General features: G+C 41.2%; 3 protein-coding genes across 3 annotated transcripts; 1 reads left to right on the top strand and 2 right to left on the bottom strand.

The window, feature by feature from the left end:
• Window positions 1-656: 656 nt before the first annotated feature.
• Window positions 657-8,461, bottom strand: LOC102202464 (putative RNA-binding protein Luc7-like 2). Its single transcript, XM_013915694.1, has 10 exons — window positions 7,857-8,461; window positions 7,290-7,384; window positions 6,295-6,393; window positions 4,809-4,919; window positions 4,549-4,692; window positions 3,654-3,830; window positions 3,131-3,315; window positions 3,026-3,055; window positions 2,438-2,599; window positions 657-1,761 (listed from the first exon to the last, which is right to left on the bottom strand). The coding sequence occupies exons 1-10, from the start codon at window positions 7,915-7,917 to the stop codon at window positions 1,524-1,526; spliced, it is 1,302 nt and encodes a 433-aa protein (XP_013771148.1). The 5' UTR covers window positions 7,918-8,461; the 3' UTR covers window positions 657-1,523.
• Window positions 8,462-11,372: 2,911 nt separating this feature from the next.
• On the top strand, window positions 11,373-13,091 carry smdt1b (single-pass membrane protein with aspartate-rich tail 1b). The gene is made up of 3 exons (XM_005752215.2): window positions 11,373-11,604; window positions 12,503-12,662; window positions 12,843-13,091. The coding sequence occupies exons 1-2, from the start codon at window positions 11,443-11,445 to the stop codon at window positions 12,638-12,640; spliced, it is 300 nt and encodes a 99-aa protein (XP_005752272.1). The 5' UTR covers window positions 11,373-11,442; the 3' UTR covers window positions 12,641-12,662; window positions 12,843-13,091.
• Window positions 13,092-13,165: 74 nt separating this feature from the next.
• LOC102208964 (myosin phosphatase Rho-interacting protein-like) lies at window positions 13,166-17,698 on the bottom strand. The gene is made up of 7 exons (XM_005752239.1): window positions 17,015-17,698; window positions 16,631-16,844; window positions 15,645-15,756; window positions 15,359-15,518; window positions 15,059-15,172; window positions 13,511-13,597; window positions 13,166-13,403 (listed from the first exon to the last, which is right to left on the bottom strand). The coding sequence occupies exons 1-7, from the start codon at window positions 17,696-17,698 to the stop codon at window positions 13,257-13,259; spliced, it is 1,518 nt and encodes a 505-aa protein (XP_005752296.1). The 3' UTR covers window positions 13,166-13,256.
• Window positions 17,699-18,541: the final 843 nt, after the last annotated feature.

The following is an 18,541-nucleotide window of genomic DNA, read 5'->3' on the forward strand; positions in this document are numbered from 1 at the left end:
AACTTGGTTGTTACAAGTTATTTGAGTTATTGGCGCCTTCCTATCAGCCGTTCTCCTCTCACATCTAGTATCAAGACAACATTTCCAATCAGAGAACATCAACTTACTGGATATTTTCTCTTTTTCAGACCATTCTCTGTAAACCCTAGATGGCAGTCTAAATCATCAGTAAAATATACAGAACGGCCCATCTGACAACAACAACCATCCCCAATGTACTTAAACCACTGCCCATTTTGATGGTCAGCTTGAACCTGTCTTTATGTCTAAATGGACCCAGTTGCTGCTGTGATTGACTAATTAGTAGCTGAACAGGTGTACCTAATGAAGTGGGTGGAGTGTGTATGTGGTTTTCAGCAATGTCTCTATATAAGAAGACAGCATTTTTGGGTGATTTGTTTTAAACACATGGAAATACACTTCACTGAAAACCAACACAACAGCTCTGCCACAACCTTCTTCACCTTTAGGCAACATCATCAGGAAGCTGTGATGAACTGATCTACATTTCTTTCATTCCATAATAGGAGGGAAAAAAAATAGAAACCTATTTGTATAATGTTAAAAAATGTGTCTGACTATAATTGAGGTATCCCCCCCAATTAAAGCTTAAAAACAAACCACAACAAAAAACTGTTGCACTCCAACCACACAACTTTTGCTGCCAAGGTGGGTTTAATCTGATGCAGCTGTAAAAAGCAGGAGACAAGTTAGAGAGAAATCTGGATAACATTTTTTGTTTGAATGGAAGCCAAAAAAAATAAATACAAAATCATTCAATTAATGGTGGCACAGCAAAGTTGACCCCCCCCCTCTGAAAAGTGTCAAGTCAAATATTCACATAATTTATATACCTCCTGGTCTAGGGAGAAATACTCGGATGACATATTTTGGGTGGGTGAGAGTGAGTGAGTTTATATTCAAAGTACAAGCTCATCACAGCATCTTAACCGATGCATGTCAAATCTGCGAAATGAGATTGTCATGGCTTGAAGGCAGCAAGTAAAACAACCATAAGAAGTGCCTTCAGTCATTCACACCTCATTTCAAGCATTACTGCAAGGGCCACGCCACATTATCGAGACTGAACGTGCTACTGAAACTGAGGTTCCTAAGGGAACGGGATAAACAGTATTAACATTAAACTAAGGATAAAAAAGTACAGCACTTTGTGTGAGTAAAATAAAAATGGACTTAAAGCAGTCTTCTCACCACTCTTCCCCTCATCAGTGTGAAAGTAACTGTACACAGGACCATTGACATGACATGAAAAATGACGACTACACTGCTTCCAGATCAGCTTCGCCTCATTCTTATAAAACTGGTTTGCATGTTTCTGTGACCACCACCACCGACCACCACCCCACCTAATATACATGTCCCGTTTTCAACATGAACACGTATACAAAGTCAACACAAGCGCACACACTCGCACCAGCAGGCTCACATCTCTCCATGCTCTTATTATGTTTTTTACTAAATAATATATCCAAATTAAACTCTTTGGAGGCGCCCCCTGCTGTTCATATCTCCCCGGACTCTCGCTCTTCCGAGCTGGACCGTCGGTCCCGTTCGCACGACACGGATCTCTCTCGTTCCTTTTCCCTGGCCATGTCTGGAGAGGTGGACCTCTCCCTGTCCTCCCAGTCTCTGTAATCTGCTCTGTCGCCACGCCATCCATCTCCTGCACCCTCCCTCCATCTCTCCTGAGACACTGAGCGCTCTCTGTCGCGGGTGTGAGATGATCTGTCCTTGGAGGATCTGAAAAAGTGAGAGAGAGAAAAAACAAAAGAATCAGTGACGTCTGCTATGGAATGAAAATGCTGAAGAAAGGTCCATGGTTAGAAAGATGGTTGGTAATATTTGGCTGGTTACATTTAATTTTAAACTAATTATTACACATGTGACCACAAAACCAAGAGGTTTTGCACAAAGTAGCTACTTGTCGATCAGAATGTACCACACTTTCCCTTATTTATGACTAATAGGTATCATATTTTACCAAATGCACATCATTGTCTATTCTTTAAGAACTGAAACTAGCAGCCGAGACCTTAAACTCATCAGCTTTTTGTTTACTCAGGTAATAAATGCAATGGGAACTAGGATAATATTTTCATACTTTAGGACAAACCACTGGTTGACGTTACAGTGGCTAAGTCCACCTTTTAAATACAGTCTATGGTTTCTGAATGTCAAAATGATCTATAATCCAAGAAGAAAAATGATCAAGCACCTTATAGCCATATACATATTACTATATATAATGAATAGATGTTATAAATATGTGCAACAGTGTGTAAAGCTCTAGTACTTGTAGTATTCATTTAAAAGAATCACTTGAAACTATTTAAAATTGACCTTTTAATTCAGATGTTACGCCACACCGGTCATGATGCAGATTTCTGCAAGTTTCAGTGATGAATAAAATCTGCACCTTTTCTTTTTGCGTCTGTGTGAGTGGGAGCGTGAGCGATGTCTATCCTTGTGTCGATGTTTCCTCTCCCTCTCCCTCTCCCGATCCCGTTCCCCACCTTCTTCTCTGGAGTGAGAGGAGCGGTGGCGCCTTGAACGATGGGAGGACGAACTGCCTCCATCCCTGGATAAATCATTTTCAGCAGGGAAAAAAAAAAGAAAAAAGAAAAAGAAGAAAAGGATATTGTTTAGGTCTAAAAAAAAAGAAAAAAAAAAAAAAAAAAGGGGGGGGGTTGGCTGTACTGATGTGTGCTATAAATTTAGATAAAGACTTTGTGGGAATTCGGAAGCATTTTGTCTTGTAAATGACATCTTGTACGAGAAGTATACGTCAGTATACGTACGAATTTGCCGTTTTCCTCTCTGCTCTTTTACCAGGAAAGCAGAGGTTTGAGTATTTTTGTGGCATATTTGTGTATTTGTGGTTATGGCATTAATAACCCCACTGCGTGCATTTACAGATACCGCACCATTCGGCTTTATATTGTGTGAAATTACAAGTCGCCTTGCCAACCTGGGAAAAAAAACTTATCAAGTGATGCTTGCATACCTGTATCGGTCTCCACTCCTAGATCTTGACCTTAAAAAAAGAGACACTTCAGTTTCCCGATGACTTGAAACCTTTTCACAGTAACGACAGATTCTGATCATTTACCTCCTTCGGTCCCTTTCTCTCTCCCACTCTCGCTCTCGTTCCCGCTGTCTTTCTCTCTCTCGCTCCCTTTCCCGTTCTTTCTCCCGCTCCCTCTCCAGCTCCCACTGTCGCTCTCTTTCATCTTCTTTTTCACGTTCCTCTCGCCGCCTCGTGCGCATTCTTTCTTGTTTGTCGACAACAGCTTTCTGAATTAAAAAAATAAATGAATGAAGTCAACAGGCCTAACAGGGAGACAAACCCCCGAATCTATTCTTATCCCTCACATCTTATGACTTTCTGAACTGATCAAACTTGTTTGACGTGCAAATTAATTCTTCTTGTTTTCGATTTGATTCCTTACGTGTTTCTTGTCACTTTGAAGCTTTATTTGGAAAAGTGTTGTATAAATGAAATGACTAAATTGGATACAGCTGAGCATACTGCCTCCTTAACTGTAGTTTGTATAACACTGTACAGATACATTTGTGGTACTAATCAATACTCATGCATATAGTAGCATAGACCTGCTCCAGGACATCCTTACCCTTAGCTTTTCAAGCTTCTCACGGATTTCAATAAAACCGAGGTGCAGCTTCCCCCCAAAGTGGTCAGCCAGGCGGCGGTCATTGTCATGGAGACCCAAGTAAGCAGAGCACACCTCACACACTCGCAGTTTTTGCTGTTGAAAGCTTGAGGCAGGCATTGAGTTCCGGTAAATATCCTGCAGTCACAAATGTTATGGTTATAAGGAGCAGAATAAAAATTGTTCAACCTGAAACTCATTATTCGGACCTATTATGCAAGCTGCAGATTGGGAGCTGATAAAATGTGTGTCCGATATGAGTTCTGTTACTTTGTGAAGAGCGTGAAGCTGCTCTACTCAGACAGGCAGGTTAACACTGGCATGAACCATGAACTCGCTGTCATTAAACCACACATTTAACCTTCATCAATGGTGTACACAGACTAGGCCATCTGTTCCACCTACGAGTGCATCCGATCCCCAGAGTCTGGTTCACTTAGACTCTGTGTTTGCTGTGACTGTGCCCTGGTCCGGTGCTGTTGGAGTCAGGCACAGTATACATGTAGTGTGATCCCCACAGGACAGATCCCCAATCCCAAAACCACTTTATTTCTTAAGTAATTAACAACTGAGAGGACAGTGTGTCATTTACTTCCCTAACAGTGTCACAAAAAGCATTAAAAAAAAAAAATCACAACATTTTCACAAGTAAATGGCATGAAAGAGAGACCAGGTGTGACAGGAGTTGAGATGGTGAAACAAACTGGTGTTTACTCAGGCACGGACACATAAGAAGAGTAACTGTGAGTGGGGCTGGTGAGCAAATGTGCTCGAGAACAGTAAACAGAAATTGCACCTCTCATGTGGCTGCAAACATCTTACCACTTATCACTTAGATAGGTAACACATTTCTAACCTCTGCTTCCTTCTTTAAAGCCCGGGTCTTCTCCACTTTTTCCAGCAGCTGCTGGGCCTCTTCTACATTCCCCTCGCCTCCCAGCTGCTCTGCCCGGGCCAGCAGCTTCCCGATCTCTTCGTTAAGCTCGTGGACACGTTCAGCCTTTTCATGAAAGGAAACAAAAAAGAAAAAAAAAAGATTGCTAAGCTCATAGTTTTTAGGCAATGTGTAGACTCTTCCTGTGATAATTAGAGCTAAAAATGTCAACAGTGCGTCACCTTCGCAGCCACTTCAGCGCTGATCTCATCCTGTGTTTCTGCTAGTCTTTTCTTGGCCAGCTCAGTTCTGCGGTCACAGTCAGCAATGAAAGACTGAAGGTGTTCAGCGGCCTGAGAAAAAATACAGAAATAACCGAGAAATATTATATTACAGGATTCTCAAGAATATTTAAAAGTGGCTGAACTAAATAGTCTGTACCTGCTATGAAGTGAGTTTATAAACGCAGCTATAAAACATTCAGTTTCCAAACATTTCCTGCTCTCATCTTAAGCAGTTGTTTAAAGCTTAATAGCAGCACTTACACCATACGTTTGATAAGCCTGGAGAGAGGGATGCCTTCTCATTGACATCTTAATGTGGTCTGGACTAATTTACCACCTTCCAGGCTATTCTATGACATCAAAGTAGCCTTGTAAGCAAGGATGTTGTGAACTGTGTTAATGAAAAAAAGAAGCTTATCAACCCTTTGGAATTACCAGGATTACTGATTTAATTACTCAAATATGGTTTCTTCTTCAGCCAAGTCAAAATGACAAAAACACAAAGTTTTACTTTAATGTCCACAAAAAACACAATGACTTAAAATATATACTTCAGTGCTGGGAAAGGTAAGTGAACTTTTTGCTAATGACTTCTGGAAAAGCTATGTCGGACAACAGTCCACAAAAAAGATAAGCTAAAGACAGCAGACTACAAAATTGTGGAGCATGGTGGTTTGATTCTGCTTTGCTACACCAGGGCTTGAGCACCAAGTGAGGAACTATACATTTACATTGGTATTAGGAAATTTTACTTGGAAATGTCAGGGCGGCAGACCATGACCTGAAGCTTAGCAAAGACTGAGTGACACAACAAGACAGTCATCAAAAGACCAATGGAGACTGGTGCTGCTAAAAGAGGCTTGAGTTACAATTCAAGGGTTAACTTTACTCAGTGAGTTCCTATGTTCAATAAATGCATGAAAACCGAAGTGACATAACTTGTCAGTTACTCTGAAGTCCATGAGTCTGTAATACATGGACCAGACAACCATATTTTATGAGTGATTTGATGAATAACCTCTACAGAACCTCTGCTAATGCTAGAGACATTTTTTGCAAATGTAAAGGAAAGTAAATTTGAAGTGTGCAAAAATATTGATTAACGTCTTTCACTAATAAACCTCTTGATCAAAAATTATGATGATCCTGAGTTAAAATTAAATACATAATTATTCTTGAACTGGAATTAGTTTTTCTGTGTTAGGACATTCCAGTAAGTTTGGACACAGGAAAACTTACTGTGTCCAAACTTACATTCATATGAACAAATGAGGGTGTCCTACCTTCTGACTAGTAGTGTGTATTTCTGTGTGTTTCTGAACAGTCTTTTAGGTAGAGCTTGAAACTAACTTTCTCAAGAAAAGTCTTAGCAATCAAAGTAGATGTAGTGAGTTCAACAAGACATTCAAGAGAATATCTTTGTGGGTGTGTGCGTACAACTTACATCAAGTTCAAAGAAGTATTCCTGCTCCTTAGAGGCAATCTCGTAATCAGCTCGGAGTGCCAAGTCATGCACTTTCATGCACTCTCCCAGGTCCATTCTCTACAGGAATCAAAATGACAATGATGTTAGCTGACTGCCTCATTTTACTCGTACGTTTTAGCCCAAAATCTGAAGAAGAACAAAAAAGCTACAAGATAAAATGTCCTGGACACAAGAATTTTCACTGATGTCACACTAAAGAATCCAAATGTGATACCCTTTAACTTGAAGCAAAGCTAACACAGGTCTGATGATTTCCATATACACTATTCAAACTATCTGTTTATATTCAGTGCTCTAGGAATTAAATTGACTGTCAGTTTTAATTTGTAGATGTTCAACTTCGGAAGAGTCTTTTTGAGTCCAGTCCAGTCGAAGTTAAGGAACAGAAAGTAAGAGGATAAGTCAATGAATAAAAGCAACAACACATCATCGGAGTGGTAAAATGAATCCATCTCACGATCTGGCTCTAATCCCAACTCATCTTTGTAATTAAAACAAAGTCTATGACTCTCAGGCCACATCCCCACTAATACATTTGAATGTTTAAGTACAGTTTTAAATGAAACCAAACCAGCCTTTTTTCAGCAGCCAATCAGAGAAAAAGCTCACCTCAGAGTCGTTGGCCTTGTGAGGAAGATAAAGCAGCATGTTTTAGAAAGTGAAACTGTGCGCTAGCTAGTGTGTTATGCAAAGCTGTTCTAGTAGAGTGGATCAGTAAAAATAGAAATGCTTATTAGTATGTTTGGATATGTGTTTATTTCCCATATATATAAAAGTTATTTCATTTCAAACCCATTGACAATGAAGTAGAGCTCAAACACATCTATGCTCTCCATACATTTCCTGTCAGCCTTGTGTGTGTGACTGTATTTACTGTATATATTATACGGCTGTGTGTAAATATGATAAAGCTCTCCTTTGTGTGTTCAGGCGTGCGTAAACACGATACTCACGGTGCCTGAGAGGATGTCATGAGGACATGAATCCAAGAGGTGACTTTTGCAGACTCGCTCATCTGTGAATTTGATTCTCTGCCGCATGGTGTCACCTTTACAAAAAAAGAAGGAAACCAGAAAAGCAGGCGTTCATGAAAAGTACAGTATTTTACTATCACACTGGGTTATTAGCCCGCACCTGTGACTGATTAAGTCATACATCTCTAACCACTGTAGCATCCAGGTACAGTAAACGTGTCCGATAAAACTCCTTGTGGTTAAAAAAAATAATAAAAAAAATACTAGGGAGGAAATGGAGGGAAGAAAAAATGAACACATGACTATGAGCCAAATAAAATGCCGACATGATGTTTGTTTTGGATTGGTTTTGTAACAGATGTGTGCGACAACCTAACTTGCCAAGCAAACTTAAATACAACAGGTAGCTAGCCGGCTAGTTAGCATGATTTGTAAAGCATGCCGCACTGTCACCATAAAGTATGCTGGTTAGCTTGTCGGCTAATGCTAGCAACAGTCATAAACGCTGCTGATTTTGTAAGTAACCAATCTCAAACACCCTCTCACCGTCTCTCCCCGTCCCCATGAGCTGGTCCAGCATCGCTCGCATCTGTGCCTGGGCCGACATGTTTATGAGTGCTCAGATAACGTCGCCAGCAGCGGTCTTCAACACATGCAGCCTCCTCAACTGCAAGGCCTCGTCTCTTCCTCCAACAGCACCGACCGCGGATAAGTTTTCCCACCAAGAGGAAGACTCCGAGCCTTTAACCAGCGAGCTGCTTGTGTACAGCGTTACTTCAATGTACTGGTTATCCCTGCACTTGAACAAAAGCAAATAAATGTGACTTTGTGACGTTGGATGGCTTCGGGTCGGCCGAGCAAGTGCAACGTCTGTTTGAAAACTGCTGCCCGGGTCCGCCGGTCGGGTCGTGTGGTGAGTTGAGACAACGGTGACTGAATTTAGACGGGGCCTTTGTTAGCTAACAAAATCTACACAGAAATAAGTAACCAGTTCCACTGTCACACAGACAGATTTCTAGCGAGTCAGCTAGAAGTTATCAAGTTTGTCCAGCGTCCTCTCTTCCTTCTTCCTATTCCCCCTCCATGCGCGTCCCCGCGGAGCGCGCTCTAGTGCAACGGCGAAGGAAGTGCTGCAGTCAGCCTCGCGGGCTTGTTTGGTGACGTTACATATCACCAACAAATATTATTATTATTATCATCCTGCTTTGTTTTTTTTCTTAGTTTTTCGGTGTCCCCCCACACAAACATATAAAGTGTTTAAAGTGTCTCTGATCTTACAAATAACACATAGAAACATGGTTGCAAAGCTAAAATGTTCAGCATATTTAGAAAATATGTGCTACTGTCACTGGCCAATAAGTATAATAACTAATTTGATATTCACACATATATGAATATCAAAATGATTGGGATCCTAGAGCAGACTCATTGCACAACACTAGGGCTGCCACGATTAGTCGACTATTAAAATCGTCGACGACTAATTTAATAGTCGACGCATCGTTTGAAGCTTTGTACGATCACAAAGGACGCAGGAATGAGTAGTAGGATTTAAGAGTGTAATAACGGACTGAAACAGAAGATGGCAGCACTGCATGTACAAGGATGCCAGCTGCCGTAAAACCCCGAAGAAGAAGAAGCTGTGTCCCAGAATTCATAGCGCAGCTGTCAGCAATGGCGGCAGCTAGTTAGTTTTAACTTTACTTTTATTATTCTTTCTGGGTCACAAAATAAACGTTTAACATATTTTCAGGCGAGAATGTAGCTGTGTAAACCTCAAATATCTGCTCAGTTTATCAAGACACCACATATTTTCAAAAGCGCTCCGACGTTTTCGGAGACGTCTGTTACCCACTAGCTCGTTAGATAGGCGGGGGCAAGAGCCGTGAGAACACCGGACTCCCAGCAAATCGTTTTCAAACCCACCGCCGTCTTTCGCTAGTCAGGTTAAACATATATATAAGTCACTTAGATAACTTAAAAATGTTATTGTTTGGCTTTCTTTAGTATTTTATTTGTTCCTGAGTAAATCGGTTTGGCTGAGATTAAAGTTATAGTTTTTGCACAGCTAAAACTGTCAAGCAGACAGCTGATTATCAGAAGTGTGAGACGCTGGAGAATATACTCCGGTGTCCTGTTATATTTTAGAAAGCAAGGAGTTTATTAAACTTCACCGAAACAATCTGCAAATTTCATTAAAAATTAATAAACTACCATCTTGTCTTTATTTTTAGTTAGCACAAACACTTCAAGCTGTAAGCTAATGATAGTTATATAAGACCAGATGCTGCTGGTGCAATAAGCTGTACGCTGTATGTCCAATGGATGATGATCTGATTAGTCAACTAATCGCAAAAATAATCGGTGACTAGTCGACTATCAAAATAATCGTTTGTGGCAGCCCTACACAACACTAAAGACTACCTAAAGTTATAAACATTGTGAATAAGACATTGAAAGTTAAGAATTTTAATATGAGAAGGATTGGCTAGTCTCAAGTGCCCACTCCCAGCTGTGATAAGGGGGATGATATTTTGACACTTCACTCCATAGTGGCCTTTCTTGGTACCAGGCTGTAAACAAATGTTCTGCCATTATAACAATGAAGTCTGTGTGGGCTGACTTGCTTTTGGGCCATGCCTCAAGTGGCCACTCTCAGAACAGCAGTTTTAGGCACGTCTGCATTAGCTTCATTTTACAGTCTGTCAGGCTGGTACATCATTCTTAATTTATGCTACCGTTGTGTCTGTTGCAGTCCTCCAAAATCCAAACATGATCAACATGGATGCTATGAAGGAAAGGGAGAGGCAGCAGCATTCTTCTGGAATGGGAAAAGCACGAAAAAACATCAAAGTTTAAAAAGTAGACTATTAAAAGCACAGACACTGGCTTTTTAACATAAGTTTCACTTCAGCTCTTCGTAATGTTACAACTTTGCTCTTCTCTGCAGCTGGATGATGGACCAGCAACAACTCCTTGTACCAGATATTTGAGACTGCCCCCACCTGACAACAGATGCACTCTGCAGGTATATGGGCAGTCCTTAGCTGCCCATATACTGCCAATGCGCTACCACTGCTGAACCATAGTTTCCTCATGAGTGTTACCTACTGCATCAGCTTGTAAAGAGTTGTGGCAGTGCATTCCTTTTTTCCATACGTTTTTTAGTTTCTCCACCTGTCTGCCTCAGTCTCATAAAAAGGACATGCTTGAAAGCATTTAGGATTTTTTCCCCCTTTGATACAGTGAGGAGGGGATTAGACTTTGGTGGTCAAGGATCACTCTCCATTTCACCTGCTTTGGTGCTCATTCTGATTGTACAGGTAGAACAGCTCCTCCAAGAGGATGGCACATCGAAATCTGCAAATTTCACTTCAGCTCTCCGTAATGTTATGACTTAGAGATTTCAAGGGGCAGGCAAGTACACAAGGACAGTTAGGACAGCAGACATCGTCAGCAATGACTAGTACTTTCTTCTTTGTTTGAGGAGGAACATGAGGAGCAGTGACCTCCAGAGGGTTACACAAATGTGCATGTTTCTAACCAAACTGTCACGAGTGACGTATGTCAATATAAAAGAAAAAAAATTCTTGAGACCTTAAGATAAACAAGGAGATCATTTAATTTGTTTTTTCTCATACTTTTTATACTCATTTGTCTCATTGAGTCTAAAAAGTTGTTTCTGTCCAAACAGAGGTGATAAACATAAACACATAAACTGGCTGCAAGTCCTGATTTTACCCCAGTTTAAGATGCAAAGAATTATAACCATCGGCTAGTATTTTACGTTATTTCTCTTCAGTTTCAATCCTGATATTATAATAAGCTGATAACTGTGGTTGGTTGCTTGTACAAAGGTTTACTGTGTTAAATATGAACATAGTAAATAGTTCCGTAAATTTTAAATAAAGTTTAAAAGGCCCTTAGTGACTTAACTTCAGCTATGTGTATTTTACGGCCACCTGTATCTATCTGTAGGAGACCATTCAACTATAATAACAATACATTAAGATGGAATTACTCATCATTTACCTGTCAAACCGCAAGCTACGCCCATACAAGGCATCCCAGTCCTACCCATATGTGGTCCAACCCTTAGAAACGTCCCATTACCGTCACAAATACAGGAAAAATGGCGGCGAGTATGTTGCGGCTCCCGCTGCGACTTTCCTCCAGAAATATGGGGATAATGACCCGTAATACCGGCTTGAAGACCTCAAATATACCCAGGACGACTCAAAGCAGGACCGCAGTGTCTACGCCGTCTGGAGCAATTCTACCGAAGCCGGAAAAAGTGAGTTTCCAACGTTCAGTTTACAGAGGTAGCCGACCGGAGTTTACGAGTGGGCGGGACAGCGGTGGTTTGACGGAAGCTTTGACGAATAGAAAGACAGGATACGCACCGGACTTGTTAAATCAGCAAATGAACGTTTGTTTTGTTAAAGGGAGGCTATTAAAGGAAATAAGTCACTAGTAAATTTAAAGATCGTTTATTATTCAAAGACTCGTTTTATTTGGCGAAATGTAGTGTTGTGTCGTTAAAAAATACGTCCGCTGGACAGCCGCTAATGTTGGCGAGTAATTTATAGACTTGAAGCCTAAACTCGTCGATGTTCGGGCAGGACATGTCCAGTTGGTCGCAATAAAATGTCGCAATAAAAACACGTTAATAAGAGAAATTGATTTAATGATCGATGGACGGAAACTGCCGTGAGGTCAAGGGCTAAAATGATCTGCTCTGTAACCACACACACGTCGTCCACTCTTTTTGGGCCTTCGACATTTGTATATGATTCTCTGCTGGAATCTGCTTCACGACTGTCTGAGGGCTGTTAACTCAAATACATGTATTCATATGGAGATACCCATCGACCATGCTTTCCGGAGCCAAGTCAACATGACTCAGAATAGAGCTTCAGTGTAAGGATGTAATGACCTGGTGACATCAGTTGTGCTTTTAGTGAAAGCATTTTGTGTTTCAGATATTCTGAAACACTCCTGCCAGTTTGGCCTCAGTTTTGTTTTGTTTTTTACCTGGAAATTTGTAAAACGTCAGCTCTGTTACAACCAATCTCCCCTGAATCCAGCTGTGCCACAACACCTGCAGAAAACCTAGTTATGTTTAGTGATCTGAATAGTTCTTGCATCCTCTTGGTTTAACCATAACTTTTCTCATTGTTTGATTTTTGCAGACACCATTTGGTCTCATCCGCATGACATTAGTGGTGGTGCCTTTCCTTTATGTGGGAAATCTGATCAGCAAGAACTTTGCCGCCCTCCTGGAGGAGCACGACATCTTTGTCCCTGAAGACGACGATGACGACGATTGACCTAAGTCTGGAAAAGTAAATGGTAAAGTTCAAGTGCTTATTAGCCACACCTTATGCAATCTTTAAGCATTGAGGCTGGGACCTTTAGTCACGGTCTTCTACTGTGTAAAGGGTGTGTCAGCTGCATGTCAAAGGAAGTAATCTGTGACATTTTTCCAGTGATGACAACTGTGTTCTGTTTTTTTTTCATTTACATCCACAGGGTGCTTTGCAATATTGACTGAAAGCATACCAGTCGGCACAAGGAAGATGGGGCACTTTGTCTTCCAAATAAACCCCTCTGTCTCCACCCTCTTCCTTTCCCTATTCTCTAATATTTAACTTGTTTTGCCTTCAAGAATTTATCAGAAATGTCATATCATGCGAGGCTATCACAACTACTAGTTTTGGCCTCGCTCCTGTTTGCATGTTTGTGTGTGACTAATAAATAAAGAGTCTCTTATGTGGAAAACACTTGTTGTTATTTAATCTTAACACCCATAATTTTTAATTCTGGCTCATTTTAGGCTTATCAGGTCATGATAACATATATTGCTTTTTTTTTTCTTCTTCTTCTTTTTAAATATTGGCTGGTTTTCTTTGTCAAAGTACATTTTTTAAGGCGTGTCCTCGTAGGTCAGGTCTGTCTTGCTCCCTCCTGAAGGGCAGCATTGGCCAGTCTCAGGTGTTCATTGAGTGAGCCCATCTCCAGCTGGCCACGCCCCCTTGTGTCACTTAGCTCTACATATGCCTCCTTAAAACGCTCATAAGCGACTTCTTTCTCCTGGAATAAGGACAGACATGGTAAGCATAGTTAGGCCATTTAATTGTTCTAAATTTTTAATGTGTATTATTTCTGTGTGATAAAAGAGATAAGACTGTAAAACATACCTTTGTAAGAGATTGCACTTCATTCTGTAGACAACTGATTTCTTTTTTAAGATACTGAACTTCATTTTCTTTTGCTCTGAGTAGAGTCTGTAAGACATTAAACACAACCTCTTATTCAGTAAAAGGACTAGATGTTACAATCCCTGATAATGCATTGCTTTAAATGGAGAAAATCTTGAGGGATGGCTGTTACGAGAAAAGGCAGCCCAGAAACGTTACCAGTTTGGGACACGTTGTCAGTAGTGGACCTTGGATTCATCAGGTGTTTCGGCCATTATCACTAGACACCCTCATCCAAGGAGGCCACTGGTTTATGTTACATTGTTATTTCTCTTCTTTCTTCTACAGAAAATAAACTGTAGTTTTCTACAGTTTATTTTCTTCTATCTATTCAATGCAACTAAAATATAATACTTACCTCTTTAACATTTATGGAGCCTCACTTTTTCAAAGGGATAGAAAAGGTGATAGAAGTAAGACAAGAGGGATAAGATAGCAGAGAGGAGAGCCGGATGGGGGCCACCCGATCTGGCTTCCCACACCTCCCCGCCGGATCGGGCTGTATGCTCTACCTCCCCACTGCCTCCCAGAAAAGGGAAGAGGAGAAGAGCGAAAAAACCCACCAGATCAAAAATGCAGAGCTGCCTGCTATGGTGACTCATTGTAAATAAGGAAGCAGCTGAAAGTAGGATTTACAGACAGTGAGTGAGTGCCATTTCTCTGGGAAAAATGCCTTGTTGATGCTAGATTGCTTTATTATCATAGGAATCAAAGTCACCTGAAATAACCACTCATTACAACCAAGGTATGTAGGTATGTCTCAAAGCACAATATATTGAAACTTGAAGCAGAAGGGCTACAGCAGCAGATGACCACACTGTGTGAATTTTAGCCTGGGCTCACTAAAACTAGACAAAAGAAGATTTGAAAAACGTTGCCTGGTCTGATGAGTTTCTGCAACATTTGGTTGGAAGGGTCAGAATTTGGTGTGAACAACATGAAAACATGGATCCATCCTGACATGTATCAAGAGTTCTTTATTATTTTGTAGAGAATAATAAAGAATCTCCATCAGAATTTTAATTATCACTTTACAGTGTAATAAAAATGGAAAACATTTGACAGGCAGGAACCTGAGGAAAAGAAATGATTCAAATGCATCCTAGATGTGCTTAGATTCACCAGTCGATTGATTCACCAGAGATGCGCAGGATGATGATGTACTTTATTTCAGCCTGTAGGTGGCGATATGTACTGCAGCTGAATGCTCAACAAAAATGAGGCCAAGAAACAGGTGACCGTCGCCACAGGGGGTCATTAAATCAGGATACAAGGCAAAAGAAAACACTTTGATCCATTTGTTTTTATGGAGTGGGTTCAAAATCCCACAGACATAGATCAGATGCTGTTGTGAGGTTCCCAGTGATGACAGTGACGTCAACATTTGTCCTTTAATATTTCCACACAGCTATAAATAAAGTTGGTTTGAGCGTGGGCAAATATATTTTTCAGCTTATCTGTTTTCATATAAGAAACTCTAATCAATACCTCTAATTCTGATGCAGCGCACTCAGTGTTGCAAAGGGATACCACATCCGACCTCTGACCTGTGATGAAATACCGCATACGGCTGATCTCTTCTGCCAGTTTGACCTTGAGATCCTGTAACAGAGATGTGTAGCTCAGAAATAAGAAGTATTACAATGTATGTGCTTCTTTATTATGTTTCCTCAATATGTAAACGTATAAGAATAAAATAAAGAGGATGTGAAGGTCATCGTTTCACTTTCTAACACATCATGTTGTTCTGTATTCAAATTCATTTGCAAACAAAGGCTGTGCAGAAACCTGGTTCTCTCTTCTGAGCTGCTCCAGCTCCTTCTCCTTGCATCCGAGCTCTGTCTCTCGGCTCTTACTGCTGTGTTCAGCGCGGTCCAGCTCCAGGCACTTCTGAGAGTAACGTTCTGACAGCACATCTAACTCAGAGTGCAAGACATCCGCCTGGAGCCTGGCATGCACAAACACACGAGTTGTGAGGTTTTTGTGAGGTCTTAATTATAATGCATCACAACAGGCGTGTGGTCAAGTGTAGAACATCTTCAGCCTGCAGCGAGGAGGGCTATGGTACACTTACGCCTGCCCTCGGCACGATGAATCCACATGTGCCGCTCCTGCGAACGACTTCCTGGCCTTCTCCACTTGTCTCTCCAGCTCCTCTCTGTGAGCTGCTCTCAGTGCCTCCATAGCTTTTGATAAACAGTAAGTTAGCTAGTTAATGCATTCAGTAAACAACCTTAAAACAAGAACACCAAAAATAGGCTTGCAGGTGACAGCAGCATCAGTAGGTAGTACTGTATACAGTAAATACCATATATTCTATTTTTGCACCACTGTTTTGTTGCACTATGACTCCAAGTCCAGTTCCTTTTTTGTGTACACACTTGGTATTAATAGGTTTCTCATATGTGTGAGCTGATGATTTCTTGACTCTCATGTATCAGTCAAGAAATGTTAATTTTACTGAATTGCAAATCAATAAATGCCTTTTTTGGCATGAAATACGTTTTAGTGCAGGTCCCTAAAAAGTTAAAATTTAGATGAAAGAATGAATTAATCAATTTCTTCACTTAGATGACGAATAAAGAAGAGTCATTTCAGTGCAGTCGTTTCACACTGTCATCCTCGGTAGGTCTAATAATGGCTGAAATGATTTGTGCACAACTTTAATCTTTTCCAGGATTTAGTCTGAGCCGTAAGAGGGAATTCGTAGAAAACACCCTCACTGGATTAACTGGCTAAGAGAGTGGATGGATAGTTGCATACTGCCTTACGGTCATAAATTAATGGTCCCTCATACCTAAAGCAAGATCTTTATTTTCAAAAGATTAACTTTCAAAGTAAATTGGAGTCTAGTATCAACTCTACTATTGTGAGGTTTAGGACTGAAGGAATTCAATCTTGATAAATGATATGACTGTGTAACATGCATGTAAGGGACCAAGGGCTAAGATTCATAATTATTTATTTTAGTTAAAATAAATACTGCACCCTGCAGAGAGCAAAAAGCAAATCCTCATGTTTAGCTGAAGCTGCTGTTGCTGTTGATACTCCGTGACTCACCTTTAGCAGCTGCTTGGCTCTCCTCCTGTAGCATCCTGTCTTTTTCCTCTTCTAGCTTTTTTATCTCCTTGGCATGCTTCTCCTGCAGCTCCTGCAGTGCTTTCCTGTGTGCTACTTCCATGGCCTCCAGTCTGGCCCTACAAAGTGCCCCAGTGCCACAGGGACTCTCCACCTCTATACCCATGGCCGCACGCTCCCTCTTAATGCTCTCCACCTGCTTTCGAAGAAAAACAGCCTGGAAGATTGTTTTATAGAAAATGTGTAGGGGTAGAGAGGGAGGAGGTGAAAAAAAAGACTGAAATCCCGATCCCTGTTGGATAATAGTATAATTTTCTTGCCCTGACTCTGTGCATCACTTTTTTTAACATGAAAGTTCTCTCCTACCTCTTTTTGCAGTGCTTCAGCTGTACTCATTGTGATCTGGGCGCCATTTATGGATGGAGGAGCCTCCTTCATGTTTGATGTATCAGTTTGTGACCCGGTGACAGACTGGTTGACCTCTTGAGGTGGTGAGTGATCTCTCTGGGGAGTAAGTAGAGATGCAGATGCCTGTGCGGTGCTTGACTGATAAGCCTGGGTGCCTATGAGAGACTGTGAGCTCATGTCCTGAAATGACATTGTCTCAAATTCTACCCACTTCCTGTTAACTTCAGAGTCCATAGTTTCAATAACAGGCACAGGTACACTCCCCTTTTTCAGCTCCATGGACTCCCACCTGCTGCCCATCTCATTGACGGGGAGCCCCTCCTCAAACCACTTGTTCCTCTCCTCCAGTCGTTTTGCCTGCTCGCGGTCCCAGCCCTCCCCTTCCTCTCTCTGACTGGCTAGCGATAAGTCCGCACCCAGATCTCTGTCTGCTGCTTGGTGGTGGATTTCGGTCTGGTAGGAGTTTGCAGCTGTAGTGGTGGAGGTGCAAGTGGCAGGTTCATAGCCCGAATCCTTGCAGGTGAACTGAGCAGGGGGTTGGCATGGTGACGGTCTCCGGGAGAGGGGGTTCTCTTTCTCGCTGCCGATGTCTGATTGGCTGAGGTCCGAATGAGGGAAATACAGGAGAGTAGAGTTACACATTCAAAGAAAGATAAGAGAGACAAGGTCCACTGCAGGCAGACCACCCAATCATAGCCGTGCTCCACAGAAATGTTCAGATCTTGTTTTTGGAGACTGAGGATTTTAGCACTATGATAAACATCAAGTATTCACCATATAGGGTGTTTCTGTTCTGTCTGCCACTAATTAAGATCAAGAGATACCAGTAATTTTAATTTAATTTAAGATCATTTACTGCTTTGGTAATGAAATGCACAAAGTCTATGAAGGGCGCAGGTACAGGGCTAGTTAATTCTATGAAAATAATAATAATATAAAACTATAAAAATAAGAAAGTAGAAAGAACTTTTGCAATGATGCCTCACAGCAAGAAGGGGTTCTTTTGGCTGGCTGGGCCTTTTGTAAGGAATTTTCATGTTCTTCTTGTGCATGTGTGGGTAATCCAGCTTCCTCCCACAATCCAGAGAGATTAAGTTAACTGGTGATTCTAAATTGGCTGTACGTGTGAGTGTGAGCATGAATAGTTGTCTGCCTCTCCGTGTTAGCCCTGCGACAAACTACCTGTCCAGACTGTAACCTGCCTCATCGGCTTGCACCCACCTCGACCCAGAATCGCCTTTATTTGACAGTTTCAGTGAAGGGAGACAAATCAGGGAAATGACGTACAACAAACAATCCAGCCAGACTGCTTTACACGCATCAGGTTCTAAGTTAAATGAAATGACTAAATAGTGTATGTATGTAATAAATAGTGTATATGGTTCTTGAAATGAACTCCAGTTCCAGCAGCTACAACAGTCACAGTCTGCTGCATTAAGCCTAATGCATTAATAATAGTAATAAAACAATGTAATATGTAAAAGC

The sequence above is a fragment of the Pundamilia nyererei genome, unplaced genomic scaffold (genome assembly GCF_000239375.1).
Source record: "Pundamilia nyererei isolate P.nyererei 1_Seehausen unplaced genomic scaffold, PunNye1.0 scaffold00349, whole genome shotgun sequence".
NCBI classification, from domain to species: Eukaryota; Metazoa; Chordata; class Actinopteri; order Cichliformes; family Cichlidae; genus Pundamilia; species Pundamilia nyererei.